The sequence below is a fragment of the Octopus sinensis genome, linkage group LG18, assembly GCF_006345805.1.
Source record: "Octopus sinensis linkage group LG18, ASM634580v1, whole genome shotgun sequence".
Taxonomy (NCBI): Eukaryota; Metazoa; Mollusca; class Cephalopoda; order Octopoda; family Octopodidae; genus Octopus; species Octopus sinensis.
Genome location: NC_043014.1, coordinates 44,425,985 through 44,447,605, shown reverse-complemented (window position 1 = coordinate 44,447,605; position 21,621 = coordinate 44,425,985). Strand labels below are relative to the sequence as shown.

Sequence of the window (21,621 nt, the reverse complement as noted above, 5' to 3'; positions counted from 1 at the left end):
TAGTGCTAGAGTGAGCCACATAGTGACCACTCTCTTATATTTATTTTTGTATATATATATATATGTATGTATGTATGTATGTATATAATATATGGAGTGGAGCAGGTAAAATCCAGGCTACATATGTTTCTTAGCTACCAGATCCTCTGCTGTTATAATTTCTCAATGACGAGTGCTCAGCTAGATACTCATTAGGCCAAAGATAGCTTAATTATATGAAGGTTACATGGTCATTAAGGAATCTCAAGTTAACTCGTTGAAGATATAATTTGAAATGAGTGATGAAGCTGGAAGAACAGAGTAAAAAAAATAAATAACTAAAAAACATACATTTGTACTAATCAATAGACACAGGAGTGGCTGTGTGGTAAGTAGCTTGCTTACCAACTACATGGTTCTGGGTTCAGTCCCACTGCGTGGCATCTTGGGCAAGTGTCTTCTGCTATAGCCTCGGGCCAACCAAAGCCTTGTGAGTGGATTTGGTAGAAAGAAACTGAAAGAAGCCTGTCGTATGTATGTGTGTGTATATGTTTGTGTGTCTGTGTTTGTCCCCCTTGCATCGCTTGACAACCGATGCTGGTGTGTTTATGTCCCCGTTACTTAGCGGTTCAGCAAAACAGACCGATAGAATAAGTACTAGGCTTACAAAAGAATAAGTCCCAGGGTCGAGTTGCTCGATTAAAGGTGGTGCTCCAGCATGGCTGCAGTCAAATGACTGAAACAAGTAAAAGAGAGAGAGTAAATAAAAACATACATTTGAAGAAATAAAATGGTCAGTAAGTATGAAGAGGTGAAATATTTGACCCCTAGGAGGTCTGTAGTCATTTAACCCTTTAGTATTCAGATTAGTCTGTCAAATGTCATATTTTTCACAATTTTTAAAATTAAACGTGCATTATCTTGTAGTTTTGAGATTTCGACGATGTGATTGCTTATTTTTAGAATGACATTGTTGGGTGAGTGTGAGAGGCTAGATCTGGTAGGTTTGAACATAAAACAGGTAGAATATTTCGGACGGATATGGTCACTTTAAATGCAAAAGCGTTAAGGAGGTTGTTGAATGCTTTACCAGCCATTATCACTCTTTTACTTGTTTCAGTCATTTGACTGCGGCCATGCTGGAGCACCGCCTTTAGTCGAGCAAATCGACCCCAGGACTTATTCTTCGTAGGCCTAGTACTTATTCTATCGGGCTCTTTTGCCGAATCACTAAGTTATGGGGACGTAAACACACCAGCATCGGTTGTCAAACGATGTTGAGGGACAAACACAGACACACAAACACATACACATATACATATATATGACAGGTTTCTTTCAGTTTCCGTCTACCAAATCCACTCACAAGGCTTTGATTGGCCTGAGGCTATAGTAGAAGACACTTGCCCAAGGTGCCATGCAGTGGGACTGAACCCGGAACCATGTGGTTGGTAAGCAAGCTACTTACCACACAGCCACTCCTGCGTCACTATCAGCCAGTATCAGGTAACATATCAAATACTTTTTAATTCTGTTCTGTTCTTTATCAGTCCACATCTCATTATATAGTAATTAAACTGTTTCCACTCTATTCCAGATGTCACTGTATGCACCTTATAATCCGGTCGCTGCCGTCACACCAAATGAATGTGTCTCAACAGTTGAGCTGAGGATCCGATGTCAGAACCTCCTCAACAAAGATATTATCTCCTTGTCAGACCCTCTTGCTGTTGTCTACCACTTCCAAGGTGGAAGATGGATGGAGGTAATTAGCAATTTGCCTTGGAATTTTATTCTTCCTCATTCTTTCATTCTTTCATTCATTCATTTATTTATTCATTTATCATATCATCTTCATCATCATTATCGTCATCATCATCACAACCACTGCTTCCCATTATTTTCTCCTCCTCAAAGCAGCAAGCTGGTAGAATTGTTTGCAGCATTTCTTATGACCCTGTATGTTCTGGGACTTGAGTAATTGACCTCACCCACATACCCTAAAATTTGCTGGTCTTGTGACTGAATTAGAAAGAATTATTGTAATTATCATTATTATTATTATTATTATTATTATTATTATTATTATTTCTTGTGCCTAGTGGCTGTGGCGAAAGAGGTTGTATGGTGGACCCGTTTGAAAGGGTTAAAGTCAGACACTTTCCTCTTTGGTCAAGGCCTCATCAACTTTTTCAAGTTTCACTTGAAAGGGAAGATGAGGTTAGAGAGGAGAGTGCTGTCCGATAGCAAGTTTTCTGAAAGGTGGGTGAATTGTGCGAGAATGGCCAGTATAAATGAACCAATTCTCAGGTTTCGCCTGTGATTGAAAAAGGTTTTATAAAAGGAGAAAGGGGCTCTCTACCAGGCTCCCGTTGGCTTTTATGGGGTTTTTTCCACCTGGAACCTTTCGAAGCGCCTCCCCCTAGTGGGAGTTTTTCATTATAATCTTTCGTTGTTAAACAGTTTTTACTCGGATTTTTTCAAAAACGGACAAAACCCTTTGTAACCTTTCGTCCTGTTTTGTCCCTTTATGTTTCCTAATCATGTGTGTCAGCCCTTGTGGCCAATAAAAAGAATTAATTATTATTATTATTATTATTACTATTAATATTATTATAATAATAATATTATTATTATTGAATGAGAAAGCAGTGCATGCCATCAAACAGACACTGGGGTAAAATATATGAAGCCCAGTATACCCATCATGACTACCCGTCTGATAAGGATAAAACCAGGCACATGCATCACAACCTTATGTGTGCGACATGGTGATCCCATATAAAGATAAACAGCACATGACCTTGCAGGTGGGGCCCAGTTAGAATTTTCTTCTGGTTGAGTAACCCGTCCCGCTCAAAAGGTCCCTGAATAAGGGTTGTTTAAGGATGTTGAAAGAACCACCCATGTTTCCAAAGGTGAATTATTCAAACCCCAAAGAATTCCTCTCAACATGTGGCTACGATGCTCCCCCACTACTTCTGCTTGTGATCAGAGATGCACATATTGTCAGCCACTAAGGGACATGCTCAACTGGTTACGGTCAAACAGCTGACAAGCAAATCTGTGGTGTTGATCAGAATATTTGCTGTAGCCCATCTTTTATACCAAGACAAAACAATGTACATGATAAAACTCCAATCAGTTAAGATCAGAAGCCATCAGAGCCACTGCCTGGTACTGCATCATTGCAATTATCATTATCATTATTATTGTTGTTATTATTATTATTATTATTATGAAGGCAGCGAGCTTGCAGTCGTTAGCATGCTGGATGAAATGCTTAGCAGTATTTTGCCCATCTCTCCATTCTGAGTTTAAATTCCGCTGAGGTTGACTTTATTTTTCATCTTTTTGGGGTCGATAAAAATAAGTACCAGTTGGAAACTGGGGTCGATGTAATCAACTCATCCGCTACCCCAAAATTACTGCCCTTGTGGCAAAATTTGAAACCATTATTATTATTATTATTATTATTATTATTATTATTGTTGTTGTTGTTAAGATGGTGGCGAGCTGGCAGAATTGTTAGTATGCGGGATGAGATACTTAGCAGTATATCACCTGTCGCTACATTCAGGGTTCTAATTCTGCCAAGGTCGACTTTGCTCTTCATCCTTTTGGGGGTTGATAAAGTAAATACCGGTCGAACCTTGGTGGGGTTGATGTAATCAGCTTACCAGCTTCCCTGAAATTGCTGGCCTTGTGCCAAAAATTTGAAATTATCATCCTCTTCATCATCATCATTATCATTATTATTGTAATTTCATTCACAGTTGGGTAGGACAGAGATGGTGAAAAACTCTCTTCACCCAGTATTTGGAAAATCAATCGAAACGAAATATTATTTCGAGGAAGTTCAAAAGATAAAGGTTTCTGTCTATGACATTGATAATCTGACTCACACATTGACAGACGATGACTTTTTGGGAGAGATGGAATGTACCCTGGGACAGGTAAGTCTTTTTGCTTCTCGCTACTTTGTTATGCTCACTCTGATTGTACGATTTCAAATTGTTCTTTGACCCTTTAGTATTTAAACCGGCCATATCTGGCCAAAATATTTAATCTGTTTTAAGTTCAAACTGACCAGATCCAGGCTCTCACACCTACCCTACAATGTTATTCTACGTTAGGTAATTACACCATCAAGATCTTGAAGATATGAGATAATGCATGAATAATTCAAATCAGTGTGAATCAATAAGCATTATGTTTGATAGAATAATCAGAACACTAAAGGGTTAACTGAGTTCTTTATATACTTTATTTGTTTGGTATGTATTTCTGTATTGACCAAGGTAGTGAGCTGGGAAAATAATTAGCACCTGAGACAAAGTAATTAGCAGCCTTGCTTTTGGCTCTCTATGTTCTGAGATCAAATACTGCCGAGGTCAATGTTGCCTTTCATCTCTTGGGGATTGATAAAATAAAGTACCAATCAACTACTGGGGTTGGTATAATTGACTTATTGGATCTTTACCTTTTGACTGACAGATTTAAAAAATAATTTTTTGTAACTAAGCACTTTCAAACTTCGGACACTGGTAGAATGTGTCATATAAAACATCTTTTACTCTTAGCATTTTTTTGAGAAAACTTTATATTTACAAGGTTATTTCGTGTTAAAGTTGTATTGCGGTAATTTCAACCAATCAATGACGTGTATTCAGCTGAATAAAGATGCTAAGAGTAAAAGATGTTTTATATGACACATCAAACCAAATCAAAATCGATGAACATCAATGGAATTTGTATCTTTGTGGTACCAGTGCCGGTGGCACATAAGAAAACCATCCGAACGTGGCCGTAGCCAGTACTGCATCGACTGGCCTCTGTGCTGTGGGCATGTAACAAACACCATCCGATCGTGGCCGTGCCAGCTTCGCCTGGCCTCCGTGCCGGTGGCACATAAAAAAACACCATCCGAGCGTGGCCGTTCACCAGCCTCGTCTGGCACCTGTGCCGGTGGCACGTAAAAAAACACCATCCGAGCATGGCCGTTCGCCAGCCTCGTCTGGCACCTGTGTCGGTGGCACATAAAAAACACCATCCGAGCGTGGCCGTTCGCCAGCCTCGTCTGGCACCTGTGTCGGTGGCACATAAAAAGCACCCACTACACTCACGGAGTGGTTGGCGTTAGGAAGGGCATCCAGCTGTAGAAACACTGCCAGATCTGACTGGCCTGGTGCAGCCTTCGGGCTTCCCAGACCCCAGTTGAACCGTCCAACCCATGCTAGCATGGAAAGCAGACGTTAAACGATGATGATGATGATCCTACCAGTATATGAAGTTTGAAAATGTTTTGTTACAAAAAATTATTTTTCTAAATCTGCCGGTCAAAAAGTAAAGGTCCGACTTGTCCTCTCCTTTCGAGAATTGCAGCTCTTGATCCCTGTAATCCATTCAGGGCAAATGTAATTTTTGGTCACTTATGTGCCATGGAAACTGGGCAGCTGGCCTTATGGATCGTTGTACTCGTAAAATCAGGTAACATTAATGATATCTTAATTGTCAATGGCTGTACCTGCGATGTTTTGTTTGCCAATGACTGTGCCTCAACATCGCCACGGAAGCTGGTATGTAATACAATGTTAACATGTTTTCTAACACCTGTAATAATTTCGACCTGACAATCAGTTCAAAGAAGACCAATGTAATGCATACATTGAATCTAAGGTATTCATCAACAGGTAGTGATTGAATGTCGTGGACAAGTTCACCTGCCAGAGAAGCATATACTCTTGCACTGTCATCATTGATGAGTAAGTGAATTCCAGACTTGCCAATGTCAGTGTTTCATTCAGCAGACTCTGTAAGAATGTGTGGAATATGAGGGACATCACTCAAGGGACAAAGATCAAGGTGTTGTTGTTTGTTCCTTCTCGAGCCATGTCTGGCTCATAGGGCCGGTTTCCTTGGCGTATAGGTTCTCCACCTGCAAGATGCAAGAGGAAAGCGAGAAAGTTGTGGCGAAAGAGTCAGCAGAAGTTCGCCATTACTTTCTGCTGGAGCCACGTGGAGCTTAGGTATTTCGCTCATAAACACACACACCGCCCGGTCTGAGATTCAAACCCGCTATCCCTCGACCACGAGTCCACTGCTCTAACCGCTAGGCCATGTGCCTCCACAAAGATCAAGGTGTACTGGACCATAGTTCTCACCACACTTCTCTGTGGCTGTGAAGTATGGAATATGCAAAATAGGCCAAGTATGGTATTTGCTTGTACTGAACTACAATCACAACTGTACTGGGTGCACTATCAGATGACAAATCAACTTTGGTACTTCACTGGTACCTTCATTGGACCTTAGAAGGATAAAAGGTTGGAAGCCATCTACTCGCAATACCAGAGGGTGCACACTCTCCTACTCTGATGTAATCTCCAGGGATACAGGCATCCAGCAACAGGACCTCCATAATGCTATGATAGACCGTGAAGTCTGGCGTAGCATGGTAAATTCCATTGTCTCGACCACGGTCGAACAATGATGATGATGAAGATTTATATTTAATTCGAATTGAACCAGCCAGGACCCCTTGTCTGGTGGTACGTAAAAAGCACTATCCGACTCGTGGCCGATGCCAGCGCCGCCTCGACTGGCTTCCGTGCCGGTGGCACGTAAAATACACCAATCCGACCGTGGCCGTTGCCAGCCTCGCCTGGCACCTGTGCAGGTGGCACGTAAAAAGCACCCACTACACTCACGGAGTGGTTGGTGTTAGGAAGGGCATCCAGCTGTAGAAACACTGCCAGATCAGACTGGAGCCTGGTGCAGCCTCCTGGCTTCCCAGATCCCCGGTCGAACCGTCCAACCCATGCTAGCATGGAGAACGGATGTTAAACGATGATGACGATGATGATGATGAAAGGGCCAAAACTAAATATTGTTAATAAATTTTCCTTTGTTTTAGTAATTCTTCCAATTCACAACATTTTGCTCATTTATGTTTGTTTTTTTTTTTTTTTTTGTTATTTTCTTTGTTACAGATTGTATCTTGTAGTCCATTTACAAAACATCTCTTAATAAATGGTTCCCCAACTTCAACTAAAAGCACTATAACTGTAAGTATTTGGAACATTTAGAACATTCTTTAATCCTTCTTGTAAAGCGAAACACTAAAGAAATAAATTCCTGTAATTTTGTAGCAAAAATGTATGCATTTTTTGATTTTGCAAATGCCTACTCTTTGACAGATCATAACCGTTTATTCCTCTCTAGATTTTCCCAACCATGCATTACAACCATACAGGAGTGGCTGTGTGGTAAGTAGCTTGTTTACCAACCACATGGTTCCGGGTTCAGTCCCAGTGCTTGGCACCTTGGGAAAGTGTCTTCTACTATAGCCTCAGGCCGACCAAAGCCTTGTGAGTGGATTTGGTAGACGGAAACTGAAAGAAGCCCGTCGTATATATATATATATATATATATATATATATATATATATATGCGTGTGTGTATGTTTGTGTTTCTGTGTTTGTCCCCCTAACGTTGCTTGACAACCGATGCTGGTGTGTTTATGTCCCCCATTACTTAGCAGTTCAGCAAAAGAGGCCAATAGAATAAGTACTGGGCTTACAAAAAGAATAAGTCCCGGGGTCGATTTGCTCGATTAAAGGTGGTGCTTCAGCATGGCCGCAGTCAAATGACTGAAACAAGTAAAAGAGTAAAGAGTATCCACATGCAATCTAGACACCACATGCCAAAACCGGCATTGATTCCATAAATGAAGATCTTGAGAACATCCTTCAGTAGTACCATGCCAGTCTTGACTCTTTTAATAGCAAAGAAACTCAATCACTGGTTATATCAAGAAAACACCACACCATCACAATACACCATCTCCAAGCCTAAGTTGCTCCGAATTCTGGGCTTCACTGTCACTGTGGGTCACTCCTGGTCAAAGCAAATCCTTAGCATAGCTAGGACTACATCTCAAAGGCTGCCCCCATCTCAAAGGCTGGCCCCATCTCTGTTGATGTTCTACAAAGTTCAAGCAAGGCCCACGATGGACTATTGCTCCCACATCTGAGATGGTGCTGCTGCTATACACACAGATATTCTGGATTGCATCCAGAGAAGAACAGCTCAACTGATTGGCATTCAGTCGCTAGCAACACTAAGCTGGGATCCTCTTTTCGTGTGTTTGCCTTGTCATACTGACGTAATTAGGATGGGACTTTTAGAGGTAGTTTTACAGCCAGATGCCCTTCTTAACATCAGCACTTCTAGTCACTTGTAACTTGTAGGGAGATAGCGTACCTAATTTAAAATCTGGAATACATGCAGTTATTTCTCCCACCTATATCTGGCTTGCTCTTTCTTTTCTCTCTTGTTTTTCTCACCTCTCTCATTATCTGTTCTGTTTTTACTTTTTCTTCCTCTTTTCTACTCTAACTTCTCCTCTATCACTAACTAATTAACTCTCTCTCTCTCTTTCTCTCTCTCTCTTTGCTTTGTGTCTTAGATAACTGCTGATGAAGTTTCAAATGCCAAGGAATTGGTAGAATTCTTATTTGCTGCTGAAGATCTTGATAAAAAGGTAAGTGGGTCCAATTCCCCTCCTCCCTCCTACATTGTTTCCTCCTCCCCTCCTTCCCTTCCTCCTCTCCTCTCTTCCTCCTCCCCTGCCTCCCTCCTCCCCTTTCTCCCTCCTCTCCTCTCTTCCTCCTCCCCTACCTCCCTCCTCCCCTTTCTCCCTCCTCTCCTCTCTTCCTCCTCCCCTCCCTCCCTCCTCCCCTCTCTTCCTTCTCCCTTTCTCCCTCTCTCCTCTCTTTCACTTCTCTCTTCCTCCTCCCCTCCCTCCTCCCTCCCTCCCTCCCCTCCCCTCCCTCCTCCACTCCACCCCCTCCTCGCAACCCTTCTTTCCCCTCTCCCTTCCTCCTCTTTCACTCTTCCTTCCTTGCTACACCCACCCACACTTTCTCCTCCCTTCTCTTCCCCTGCTACATCCATCTTCCCCCTTAATTCCCCTCCACTTCCTTAAAATCCTCCTCCTCCTGTCCTTCCCCTCCTCCTAAACTCCTCCCTTCACTCTGACCATCATCTTTACTAGAACAACTACTCTCCTCACAGTTCACCATCTCCATTAAAATTGTTGACATTGTGTTTATATCTCGTTCTTGTTCTGAGTTGAAATCTAGTTGGACTCACTTTTACATTGAATCATTTTCATGGAGTCAACAAACTGAGTACCAATCAAGTACTGTGTTTGTTTCAATAAGTGCTTTGATGTTCTACTCTCGGAGATGCTATCTGTATGTCTAATCCTGAGGAATTTATATCTCTCAAAAACTTAACACCCAGAAGTCAAAGCTGAACACTGACTCTTAAAAATACTTCCAGACCTACCAGAAATACCATACCATCCAAATATCCCTCAAATCACACCCTTAAAACCACAGCCTTAAGAAAGCAAAGACAAATTGAATTATGTAGTTCCAACAGGATAGTAAAGGTTGGAAGGCCTGGAAGGTCATGTTTAGATTACTTTGATTTGGCATTACATATCTATGAATAACATTATTCATTCTATATTATTTACAACAGAGAAATACAACAGACTGAATCAGCCATGATATAGGACTGGTAAATAATGGAGCCAATGAGGGGAGTGTCCACATGTTATTTGACATGCTTGAAACAACAGCCAAATCTCCCTTATTCCATACCTTACTATCTAAAAAAGGACACATTGGATAATATAGTCTAGGGTACATCTCAACATAAACTAGAGGGACAAATCTAAATACTCTAAGGGTTTAACTTTAGTTCTTTACCATTTCTGGTATTTGTTTATTTAACAGACTTTTTTTATTGTTATCTTTGTTTCTTTTTGTTTGACATTTGGTTTGGTTTATTGATTTACAGGATTTCTTTGGAAAATCTGATCCATTTCTTGAAATATTCCGAACTCACAGGGACAATTGGGAACTTATTCACAGAACTGAGGTGAGGTTCACACACTTTCGTATTGTCTAATGTAAAATTGGTTTGCTTTTTTTTTTTGCATTTTTATTAATTCTATGCTGAAGTAAAACAACAGAGATCATGATTGTTTGTATCCCACCTCTGCCTGTGTTATCTGCAATAACATCTTCCTGTATTTCAAGATGCAGATAACCTGGTAGCTTCTATCTCTTCCCCTGGTATGGCCCTTTCTGTAAGAGGTTTTTTTTCCCCTACTGTGACAGTTTTATGTGTGTATATGTACAAAATATATGTATGTATATGTATATTTGTGAGTATATGTGAGGATGACAATCATTGAAGCTGGTAATGATGCTAAAGCTCCGGTGCTTTGTTTTTATTGCAGGTAATTAAGAACAATCTAAACCCAAGATGGCAGGCTTTTGAAAAACCTATGCACACTTTATGTCAAGGAGACCATAGTAAAAAACTTAAGGTAGGTATTTCTTGCCATTTAAATGTCTACTCTTCATTGCTTGTATGGGTCAAGCAAGACTAAGTTGTAGCAGAGTTTTCTGTGCCCTTCTTATTCATTTCTTACTGAGGTATAACAAAGGTGGCGAGCTGGCAGAATTGTTAGCACGCCGGGCGAAATGCTTAGCAGTATTTCGTCTGCCGCTATGTTCTGATTCAAATTCCGCCGAGGTCGACTTTGCCTTTCATCCTTTTGGAGTCGATAAATTAAGTACCAGTTACACACTGGAGTCGATATAATTGACTTAATCTGTTTGTCTATCCTTGTTTGTCCCCTCTGTGTTTAGCCCCTTGTGGGTAGTAAAGAAATAAGTATTTCGTCTGCCGCTACATTCTGAGTTCAAATTCCGCCGAGATCGACTTTGCCTTTCATCCTTTTGGGGTCGATAAATTAAGTACCAGTTACACACTGGTGTCGATATAATTGACTTAATCCGTTTGTCTGTCCTTGTTTGTCCTCTCTGTGTTTAGCCCCTTGTGGGTAGTAAAGAAATTGGTATAACAACCTCCCAGTCTGTCAAACGGCAAACAATCTGGACGCAGAGAACTGGAAATAAACAGTACAATATGAATAATCCTTTTGCTTACAAAGGTTGTGCAACATCTCAAGACATGTCAAGATGCTATCCCCATCATGTTTTTTTTTTTTACTCATTATATTGAAGGCAGATGATGGAGTTACCACGAGAATATTAAAGGTAATAAGAATGTATCTCACAGGACATCAAATGATATTGGCTGATGTAATAGTGTATAACATCATCATCATCATCATTGTTTAATGTCCGCTTTCCATGCAAGCATGGGTTGGATGATTTGACTGAGGACTGGCGAACCAGATGGCTGATCTGGCAGAGTTTCTATAGCTGGATGCCCTTCCTAATGCCAACCACTCTGAGACTGCAGTGGGTGCTTTTGCATGACACTGGCACGGGGGCCAGTCAGGTGGTACTGGCAACGGCCATGCTCAAACGGTGTTTTGTATGTGCCACCTGCACAGGAACCAGTCTAACGGCACTGGCAACAACCTCGTTGGTAACAATGGCAATGGCAAACAATGACGCTGGTAACAATCATGATCAAATGGTGCTTTTTATGTACCACTGGCATGGAAGCCAGTTTGTTGCTCTGGCAACGATCATGCTTGGATGGTGCTCTTAGCGCTCCACTAGCACGGATGCCAGTCATCGAATTTTATTTCGAAAAATTAGAGTCTAAAGAAATTAAAATTGGATAGACTTAGATTTAGGCTTGTCATGAGGCCTAGAGCTAATAAAGCTGGATCTTAATCTGGTTTGTCTGTCTTATAAATGACTGAGATTACAACACACAGCTCCCTGGGATGGGGTACTGGTCCATCACAGTATTACCTTTCCAGCTTTTACTGAAGATCATTTACAGTGGAATGGACTGAAGCAACATGAAATGAAGTGTCTTGTTCAAGACCATACTGCTCCACCTGGTCCAAGAATTAAAACCACAGTCTTACGATTGTGAGTGCAACAACACTCTAACCACTGGGTTACCTGTCTTTTAAAGTTTTCATTGGCCTTCGTAAATTTGATTAAGTTTGTGGTTCATATTGCTGTGAGGAGATGAGAGTATAAGTTTCAAATTTTGACACAAGGCCAGCAATTTTGGGGGAGGTGTAAGTCGATTACATTGACCCCAGTATTTAGCTGGTACTTGTTTGATCAACCCTGAAAGGATGAAAGATAAAGTTGACCTTGGTGGAATTTGTATTGGGTTGTCCGGAAAGTTTGTACCGATTTATAGTAGCTTACCTTTCGACTTATTTTAGAACATGGCTGAGTCTATAAAATAGGATTTGACTACACCCCCATTTAGAACACTGTTTAAGCTATCTTTTCGTGGAAGAAGGTTTATGTTCCTATAACCTGTGTTAATTCTGTAACCCTTTAAAATGGAAGATAAGAAAGTTCATTTTCGGCACTTGATGCCTTGGGAACCAGACAAAAATTGCTGCAGCTCGGCTAGGATGTGTTACCCCACCCTCCATATTCACCAGATATTGCTCCTTCAGATGTCCACTTATTCAAGGTCTCTGCAGAATAGTCTTAATGGTAAAAATTTCAATTCCTTGGATGACGTAAAAAGATACCTTGATGAATTCTTTGCCATGAAACCACCTTGATTCTGGGAAGAGGGTATTTTCAAGTTAAAGGAAAGATGGAGACGCATTGTGCAATAAAATGGTTCATATTTGGTTGATTGAAAATGTAATGGCAAGAATTTATCGACCTTTTTCTTTCTTTTAAAAATCGGCACGAACTTTCCGGACAACCCAATATTTGGAATGTAGAGATGGATGAAATGCCACTAAACATTTTGCTCAGAGTACTAATAAGTCTGCCAGTTTGCCACCTTAGGAGATGAGAATATTGATATTCTGAACCGATACTTTTTATGTGAGAGGGAAAATATCAGAATTACGGAGATGTACTCGCATAGCAAGTGATTTGATCTGAGATCATGTGCTGGAACGAAAACAATTGCAGCATGGAAGGTGTTTGTAAGCCATTTAAGAAACACACAAACCGTTCGATTCACTCAACATTTCAGTTTAATTTGTCAAAATATTTCCGTCGCTAAAATCCGCGACCTGTTCATTGACAAAAATCCGCTGTCAGTGAACAGGTCGCGGTCTAAAGCGACGAAAATATTTTGACAAATTAAACTTAAATGTTGAAGTGAATCGAACGGCTTTTGTGTGTTTCTTAAATGGCTTACAAACACCTTCCACGCTGCAGTTGAAAATATCAGAGTATATTGGGATAGAGGAAAGATATTGATGCATCAGGTGTGTGATGTCAGGTATGATTATGTATATTCTTACTGTTTTGATTCACAGATTGACTGCTATGACTGGAATAATGATGGCACCAAGGACTTTATTGGCTCCACATGTACTACCATAGAAACCATGATGGGTGCAACAACGAAAGCGGTAAGTTTGTTAGTTTGTTTCTGCGACTACCAGTTTCACTGATATGGAATGACAGATTTTGCTGAGAGAGAGTGAGAGAGAGAGGGAGAGTGAGAGAGAGAGAGCGAGAATGAGTGAGTGAGAGAGAGAGAGTAAGTGAGTGAGAGAGAGCGAGTGAGTGAGTGAGTGAGTGAGTGAGAGAGAGAGAGTGAGTGAGTGAGAGCGAGAGAGAGAGAGAGAAAGCGGTTTTACATTTACAGGTACAACAACTACTTTCCAGACTCTTATGGTCTGGAACTTCTTATAACCCTTACTAATTTACACTTATGTACAGGTACCTGTATTTCATTTAATTACACTGTGTAACATGATTTTTGTCCCTGGGCAGCAACTGTTATTTCCTGTTTGTTTACCCCTAAAAAGCATGAAAAATCAGCTAATATTTCCTTCAAACTTTGCTTTTGTTACATTTATTCAAACCCCAAAGAATCCCTCTGAACATATGGCTATGATGCTCCCCCACTGCTCCTGCTCATGATCAGAGATGCACAGATTGGATAGAATAATGTGCTCTAACTCTCTACAGTCTGAGTTCAAATTCGACTGCAGCCACCTTTGCCTTTTCTCCTTTTGGGGGTCAATAAAAAATGTACCAATCGAAGACAGCGGATTGGTGAAATTGTTAGAGCATCATACAGGATGCCTTGCAGTATCTTTACTGTCTCTGTGCATTCTGAGCCACCTCATTTAAAAACATTGGTGAAGATGTCAAGGAGACCATAGTAAAAAACTTAAGGTAGGTATTTCTTGCCATTTAAATGTCTACTCTTCCTTGCTTGAATGGGTCAAGCAAAACTAAGCTGTAACAGAGTTTTCTGTGCTCTTCTTATTCATTTCTTACTGAGGTATAACAAAGATGGCAAGCTGGCAGAAGCGTTAGCACGCCAGGTGAAATACTTAGCAGTATTTCGTCTGCCTCTATGTTCTGAGTTCAAATTCCGCCGAGGTCGACTTTGCCTCTGTTGTACCTATCCTTGTTGTACCAGTTTGTTGTTGTTGTTTGTTCCTTCTTGAGCCATGCCTGGCTCATAAGGGTCGGTTTCCCAGTTTCTTGGCGTATAGGTTCCCCACCTGGATGGGACGCCGGTCCATCACAAGTAAGCTGCAAGATGCAGGAGGAAAGAGTGAGAGAAAGTTGTGGCGAAAGAGTCAGCAGAAGTTTCGCCATTACCTTCTGCCGGAGCCGTGTGGAGCTTAGGTGTTTTGCTCATAAACACACACATCGCCCGGTCTGAGATTCGAACTCGCGATCCCTTGACCGCGAGTCCGCTGCTCTAACCACTAGGCCATGTGTCTCCACTATCAACAGTTTGAAAGCACCACTGGTAATATAGTTTCCTTGGTTCCATCCGAAGATTTACTGCCATCAGATATAGAAATTGTTACACTACAATATTCACAATGATAATATATAAATACATATGAAGTAACTGTTATTACAGTGTGTTGCTGTTAGAAGCTTAGAGCTCAGAAAATGCTATGATTTTTTTCTTTTTGCTTTTATATTTCAAGATTGTCTGGCCTTTAGTAAATGAAAAGAAAGCCAAAAAGAAGAAAGGTTACAAAGATTCTGGAAGACTTGTTCTCAGATCAATGAAGGTAATTCTTTTTTTTTCTTTTAAATGTAAAAGCTGTAAAGGGATGCCATTCAAATTATATTATTTAATCTCATAAAACAAGGCCTTGTAAGATCAGATATGAGATTAATTTAAAGTATTTGGTTTACTCTCAACACTGCACCAAACTTCCTCCTCTGAATTAAGTTAACAAAAAAAAAAAATGCAGTGTAGTCTTGGCTGGCCACTGATATCTTGCTGAACACCATTCCATATTGGCTGTTATGTTTTTGAGACTTCTGGATGATAATCTCTCTCTATATAAACGGCAGTTTGTCTGTGTGCGTGTCTGTGTGTCTGTTAGGTTGTACCCTCACCCTGACCACGGCTTTCAACCGATTCTGATGAAACTTGACACACACATAGCCCAATGTCATAATTCAAAACTAACGCAGCGAAAATTTTGAAAAGTTCCCCCAGTTCTGAAAAAGATCAATAAATTCGACATGGGGTCGACAATCAGAAACACAAACCACAGATGGTCTAGGGGACGCAACTCGACCTTTTTAACTCTCAAAAAAAAATTTACCATAATTTTTTTCCCATGTTTTTGCTATTTTTTGGCTATAACTCTCTAAAAATGCTTTATAGTTATTTCCCTTACAAACCCGAGCAACGCCGGGCGATACTGCTAGTTGAGGATAAAGATCACTCAGCTACAATGAGATTATTGGCATTAGAGACACACAAACATGAAATTGAGGACCTATCAGGCCTAATGTGGGACTGGTACGGTGCAGTAAAATGCATCTTGGTTGCAGTCACTTTAAGAATTTTGAAAAACCGTTTATTTTGAAACAGGTTTTTAATGAACTGATTGATGCATTGCAAACAAGCAATCTAACAAAAGACAAACGAAAAGTAAATATTGAATGACAGAAGGTTTATCTTTTTACTTTATGTACCATAAATCCTCGAGTATAGTCCGCCCTTGAGTATAATATACAGGGGATATTGTGTATAATACGCACCCCTTCTCTAACTTGAGTCAAGGAGGTCTTATATAACGTCCTTGGTTTGTAAAAATGTAAACATTAACGTCCTTTATTATTATTGTATATATAACATAATGCAAACGTGTAGCTTTTTTGTGCATTTTGTTTGCAGAAAATAAAGGAATAACAGTAATAACGTTTAATAATTGTTGCTTACTGCAAGTTATGGATGATTCTTTTATGACTTCATTGCTTTCAGGCTTAGCTTAAGGTATTTTCGTGCCCGACATCACAAAATGCGTCTGAATAAACATTGCCAGACAGCAAATAGAGACTCAGACATTGCTTAGAAAATATTTTTCATTTTTCACCTTGTATATAGTACGCACTAGGGATTTTGACCTTTAAATTTGGGGGAAAAAAATGCTGATTATACTCGAGGATTTACGGTATTAATTATTCTTATTAATCATATTAAAAATTAATTTATTCACATATTTAGGTTTTTCATTTCTTTAAATAAAAAAAAATTCAATTTTCCAGGTTACAGAACTTCATACATTTCTTGAATACGTCTTTGGCGGCATGCAGATCAACTTCACAGTAAGTAATTATGTGGCTGTATTATTGTTGCAATTATTATTGTTATTAATACAAAAGTCTGTTGGGGCTGTAAATGGCAGAATTAGTAGAGTTGCCAGAGAAAATGTCTTCCTTTATATTCTGGGCCCAATTCCAAAACAGTCGACTGATATTATTCTTCCAGTGTCAGTGAAATAAGTACACACCAGAAAAGATGAATGGAGGCATAATTTCGCCATCACTAGTGATCACTCCAAACACCATGATGTTGACTGGATGTTTGATTTTTATCACTCTTAGTACATGTTTTGGGGACACGGCAAGCCAATGGTCATTCTGTGTGGTCACCATCTGATCCTGGCTGAAATTTTTCTTGTCTAGTGGATGCTTGAGTTTGTTCAAAAGGTTTGCAGTGCAGTCTTTCCTCTTGTTCTTGATGGTTTGGGATAAAAAATTGGTCCGTTCTCATCTTGTATGAGGAATACTGAATGTCTTCATGCACTACCTGCCTGATGAAATACTCAGACACTCCCATGTCTCTGGCAATGGACCTGATTGACTTGGAGGAATCATTGTCAATCATGGCCTGGATCTCACCAACAAAATCAGTTGTTCTTTTATTAATGGAACTATCAGAGTGAGTTTTCCGAGCTGTCGTACCTTTGTAATCACCATTAAACTCACCTAACTCTTTCCAAGTTCTCTGCACTGTCCTGCGATTGACACCCAAACACTGAAATGTTCATACTGGAACTTCCCGTATGAATGCCAAGTAGTACAGTATGTCATTTCTAAATTTCTGGTAGAGTGAATTGCATCATGGTGCTGTGTTTTTCACAGATGGTGCCCAACTGACCCTACTATACTGTGTAGCTGACAAAATAAAAAAACAAGCAATGTGCATGTGCAAAATTGAAAATATAAAATGGCGACAATTTACCTATCGTACCACATCATCATCATCATCACCGTTTAGCGTCCGCTTTCCATGCTAGCATGGGTTGGATGGTTCAACTGGGGTCTGGGAAGCCAGAAGGCTGCACCAGGCCCAGTTTGATCTGGCAATGTTTCTACGGCTGGATGCCCTTCCTAATGCCAACCACTCCATGAGTGTAGTGGGTGCTTTTTACGTGCCACCGGCATGGGGGCCAGGCGAGGCTGGCAACGGCCACGAACGGATGGTGCTTTTAACATAAAAGACTTTCTCACTTCCTGAACGTTAAACTAATACATCTGTTTGTTGTTTACACATACATCTTCATCCTTTGTTTTTTTTTTTTTGTAAATTCTCACTATATATTAACTATCTTGTTTCCTTTATTTAGGTTGCCATAGACTTTACAGGTTCCAATGGAGACCCCAGGCAGCCGTCCTCTTTGCATTACATAGATCCCTATCGACCAAACCATTATATGCAGGCTATTCGAGCTGTGGGCAACATTTGTCAGGACTATGACTCGTAAGTACCATTTCACATCTGTTTTTTCATGTTGGCATTGGCCTAACAGACCTTTTTCGACTCAGTGTTTTGCCGCTTGCCGTGACCCCTTATCATCTATTTTGAAAGGTTCAGCATCTTGAGATCAGTTTTTACCTTACTTTCCACTGGCCCTCTGTGGTCCTTCTTTTCATTGATACTTGGCCTATCATTGGTCATACACATCATATATCTGTACTAGTGGAGGTGCAATGGCCCAGTGGTTAGGGCAGTGGACTCACGGTCGTAGAATCGCGGTTTCGATTCCCAGACCGGGCGTTGTGAGTGTTTATTGAGCGAAAACGCCTAAAGCTCCACGAGGCTCCGGCAGGGGATGGTGGTGATCCCTGCTGTACTCTTTCACCACAACTTTCTTTCACTCTTACTTCCTGTTTCTGTTGTACCTTGTATTTCAAAGGGCCGGCCTTGTCACTCTTTGTCACGCTGAATATCCCCGAGAACTACGTTAAGGGTACACGTGTCTGTGGAGTGCCACTTACACGTTAATTTCACGAGCAGGCTGTTCCGTTGATCGGATCAACCGGAATCCTTGTCGTCGTAACCGACGGAGTGCTTCCACCATATTTTTTTTCTCTCAGGTTGTCAGTGTTCAGTTGATAATGCACGTTGACATTATACATCTAATGGAATATACTCACTACATACTCACTACACTTCTTTCAAGTCTACTCACATGTTACTTATACAGTCCACATGTGTCCTGCTAATATGCAATATCATGCATCATTCACATGTATCACACAATCTACCTTACACTCACTTGAAGAGAAAAAATCTCTGTTGCCAACAGATGTAAGCGAGCTACTTACCACACAGTTACATACATACATACATGTTACCCCTAACTTACTGTGTGTATATATATATATATATATGTAATCGTGGCTGATGCCAGTGCCGCCTCGACTGGCTTCTGTGCCGGTGGCACGTAAAAGCACCATCTGAATCGTGGCCGATGCCAGTGCCGCCTCGACTGGCTTCCGTGCCGGTGGCACGTAAAATACACCAATCCGACTGTGGCCGTTGCCAGCCTCGCCTGGCACCTGTGCAGGTGGCATATAAAAAGCACCCACTACACTCACGGAGTGGTTGGCGTTAAGAAGGGCATCCAGCTGTAGAAACACTGCCAGATAAGACTGGAGCCTGGTGCAGCCTTCTGGCTTCCCAGATCCCCGGTCGAACCGTCCAACCCATGCTAGCATGGAGAACGGACGTTAAACAATGATGATGATGATATATGCAGTGGCTTCATGTAGGCATAATGTGGATTCGATCCTCGATAGCCAAAACTTATTGGCAAAGGCATGGTTTCGTGGTTAAGAAACTTGCTTTGCAACCATGGGGTCTAAGGCTCAGGGAATATGATTGTTTATGTGTGTTTTTAAATGGCTAATACACCTCTTCAATGGTGAAAATTTACTTATACATATTCCTAAATTGTTCTTTTTAGTGACAAATTATTTCCTGCTTTTGGATTTGGAGCGAGGATTCCACCTGTGATGCAGGTCTCTCACGAATTTCCTTTGAATTTTAATATGCAAAATCCTCACTGTGCAGGTAAGCTGTACTCTCTCTTTTACTTGTTTCAGTTATTTGACTGTGGCCATGCTGGAGCACCGCCTTTAATCGAGCAAATCGACCCCGGGACTTATTCTTTGTAAACCTAGTGCTTATTCTATTGGTCTCTTTTGCTGAACCGCTAAGTTACAGGGACGTAAACACACCAGCATTGGTTGTCAAGCAATGTTGGGGGGACAAACACAGACACACAAACATATACACACACATATATATATATATATATACATATATACGATGGGTTCTTTCAGGTTCTGTCTACCAAATCCACTCACAAGGCTTTGGTCGACCCGAGGCTTTAGTAGAAGACACCTGCCCAAGGTGCCACACAGTGGGACTGAACCCGGAATCATGTGCTTGGTAAACAAGCTACTTACCACACAGCCACTCCTATGCCTATCTCTACTGTAACTTAAAAATAGATCCCTACAGTATGTCAAAGCTATATTGATAGCTTTGTAATCAATTAGTTGTATGTGTACATATATTAACTCTAACCTTTTATCAGCTGATACAGGTTCACTCCTCAAATGCCCCTGCTCCTCATAAAATTCCTTGTCATGTGAATTACTTGGTGACCCTACCAGTGCTGGTACCACGTAAAAAGCATCCAGTCCACACTGTAAAGTGGTTGGCATTTGGAAGGGCATCCAGCTATGAAAATCATGCCAAAACTGACCTCACCTGTGCTAGTGCCACATGATAAGTACCAAGTCCACTCTGCCAAGTGGTTGGTGTTAGGAAGGGCATCCAGCTATGAAAATCATGCCAAAACTGACCTCACCTGTGCTAGTGCCACATGACAAGTACCAAGTCCACTCTGCCAAGTGGTTGGTGTTAGGAAGGGCATCTAGCCGTAAAAACTCTGCCAAAACAGACACAGTAACCTGAGGTCATTTTCTACCTGGCCAACTCCTGTCAACCATCCTACCCATGGAAGATGGACGTTAAACGATGATGATGAAGATGATGATAGGTGTTATGTGCAGAGTCCTGTTACAGGACATAAAGTCTTCCAGCAGCCAACCTTTTCACCCAGAGCAGCACAACCTCCTCCAAGCACTTGATATAGGCCTCCGTATTGAGTCTGAGGCCATGTGGGAAGATGAATGGGGGCATAACGTCACCATCACTAGTGATCACTCCAAACACCATAATGTTGACTGGATGTTTGATTTTTATCACTCTTGGTACATGCACTGTCCTCAGATTGACACCCAAACACTCTGAAATGTTCCAGTGCAAATGCCAAACAATACAGCATGTCATTTCCAAATTTTTGGCAGAGTGAATTGCTTCATGATGCTGTTTTTCTCACAGACAGTACCCAACTGACCCTACTATGCTGTGTAATCAACAAAATCAAAAACAAACAATGCTCATGCACAAAATTAAAAATATGAAATGGCGATAATTTACCCATCACACCCTATATATGTATATGTTTGTGTGTCTGTATTTGTCCCTCCCACCATCACTTGACAACCGATGTTGGTGTGTTTACATTCCCATAACTTGGCAGTTTGGCAAAAAACACCGATAGAATAAGTACTATGCTTATGAAGAATAAGTCTTGGGGTCAACTTGTTTGAGGAAAACGCCTAAAGGTGGTGCTCCAGCATGGTCACAGTCAAATGACTGAAACAAATAAAAGAATAATGATGATACTCTTTTACTTGTTTCAGTCATTTGACTGTGGCCATACTGGAGCACTGCATTTAGTCGAGCAAATCGACCCCAGGACTTATTCTTTGTAAGCCTAGTACTTATTCTCTTTTACCGAACCGCTAAGTTACGGGGACAAAAACACACCAGCATCGGTTGTCAAGCAATGCTAGGGGGACAAACACAGACACACAAACATATACACACACATATATATATATACATATATACGACGGGCTTCTTTCAGTTTCCGTCTACAAATCCACTCACAAGGCTTTGGTCGGCCCGAGGCTTTAGTAGAAGACACTCGCCCAA

General features: G+C 40.9%; 1 protein-coding gene across 6 annotated transcripts in view; it reads left to right on the top strand.

Moving 5' to 3' along the window:
* The window catches only part of LOC115221734 (copine-3-like), a 59,587-nt gene that overhangs the window by 19,548 nt on the left and 18,418 nt on the right, over positions 1–21,621 (top strand). For all 6 annotated transcript variants that reach the window (XM_029791946.2, XM_036510944.1, XM_036510947.1 and 3 more), the window contains exons 2-12: positions 1,577–1,744; positions 3,756–3,935; positions 6,972–7,046; positions 8,450–8,524; positions 9,853–9,933; positions 10,298–10,387; positions 13,298–13,393; positions 14,945–15,031; positions 16,527–16,586; positions 17,891–18,024; positions 19,514–19,620. In XM_029791946.2, coding sequence (XP_029647806.1) covers positions 1,577–1,744; positions 3,756–3,935; positions 6,972–7,046; positions 8,450–8,524; positions 9,853–9,933; positions 10,298–10,387; positions 13,298–13,393; positions 14,945–15,031; positions 16,527–16,586; positions 17,891–18,024; positions 19,514–19,620 — 1,153 coding nt within the window. The remainder of the gene's footprint in view (positions 1–1,576; positions 1,745–3,755; positions 3,936–6,971; positions 7,047–8,449; positions 8,525–9,852; positions 9,934–10,297; positions 10,388–13,297; positions 13,394–14,944; positions 15,032–16,526; positions 16,587–17,890; positions 18,025–19,513; positions 19,621–21,621) is intronic.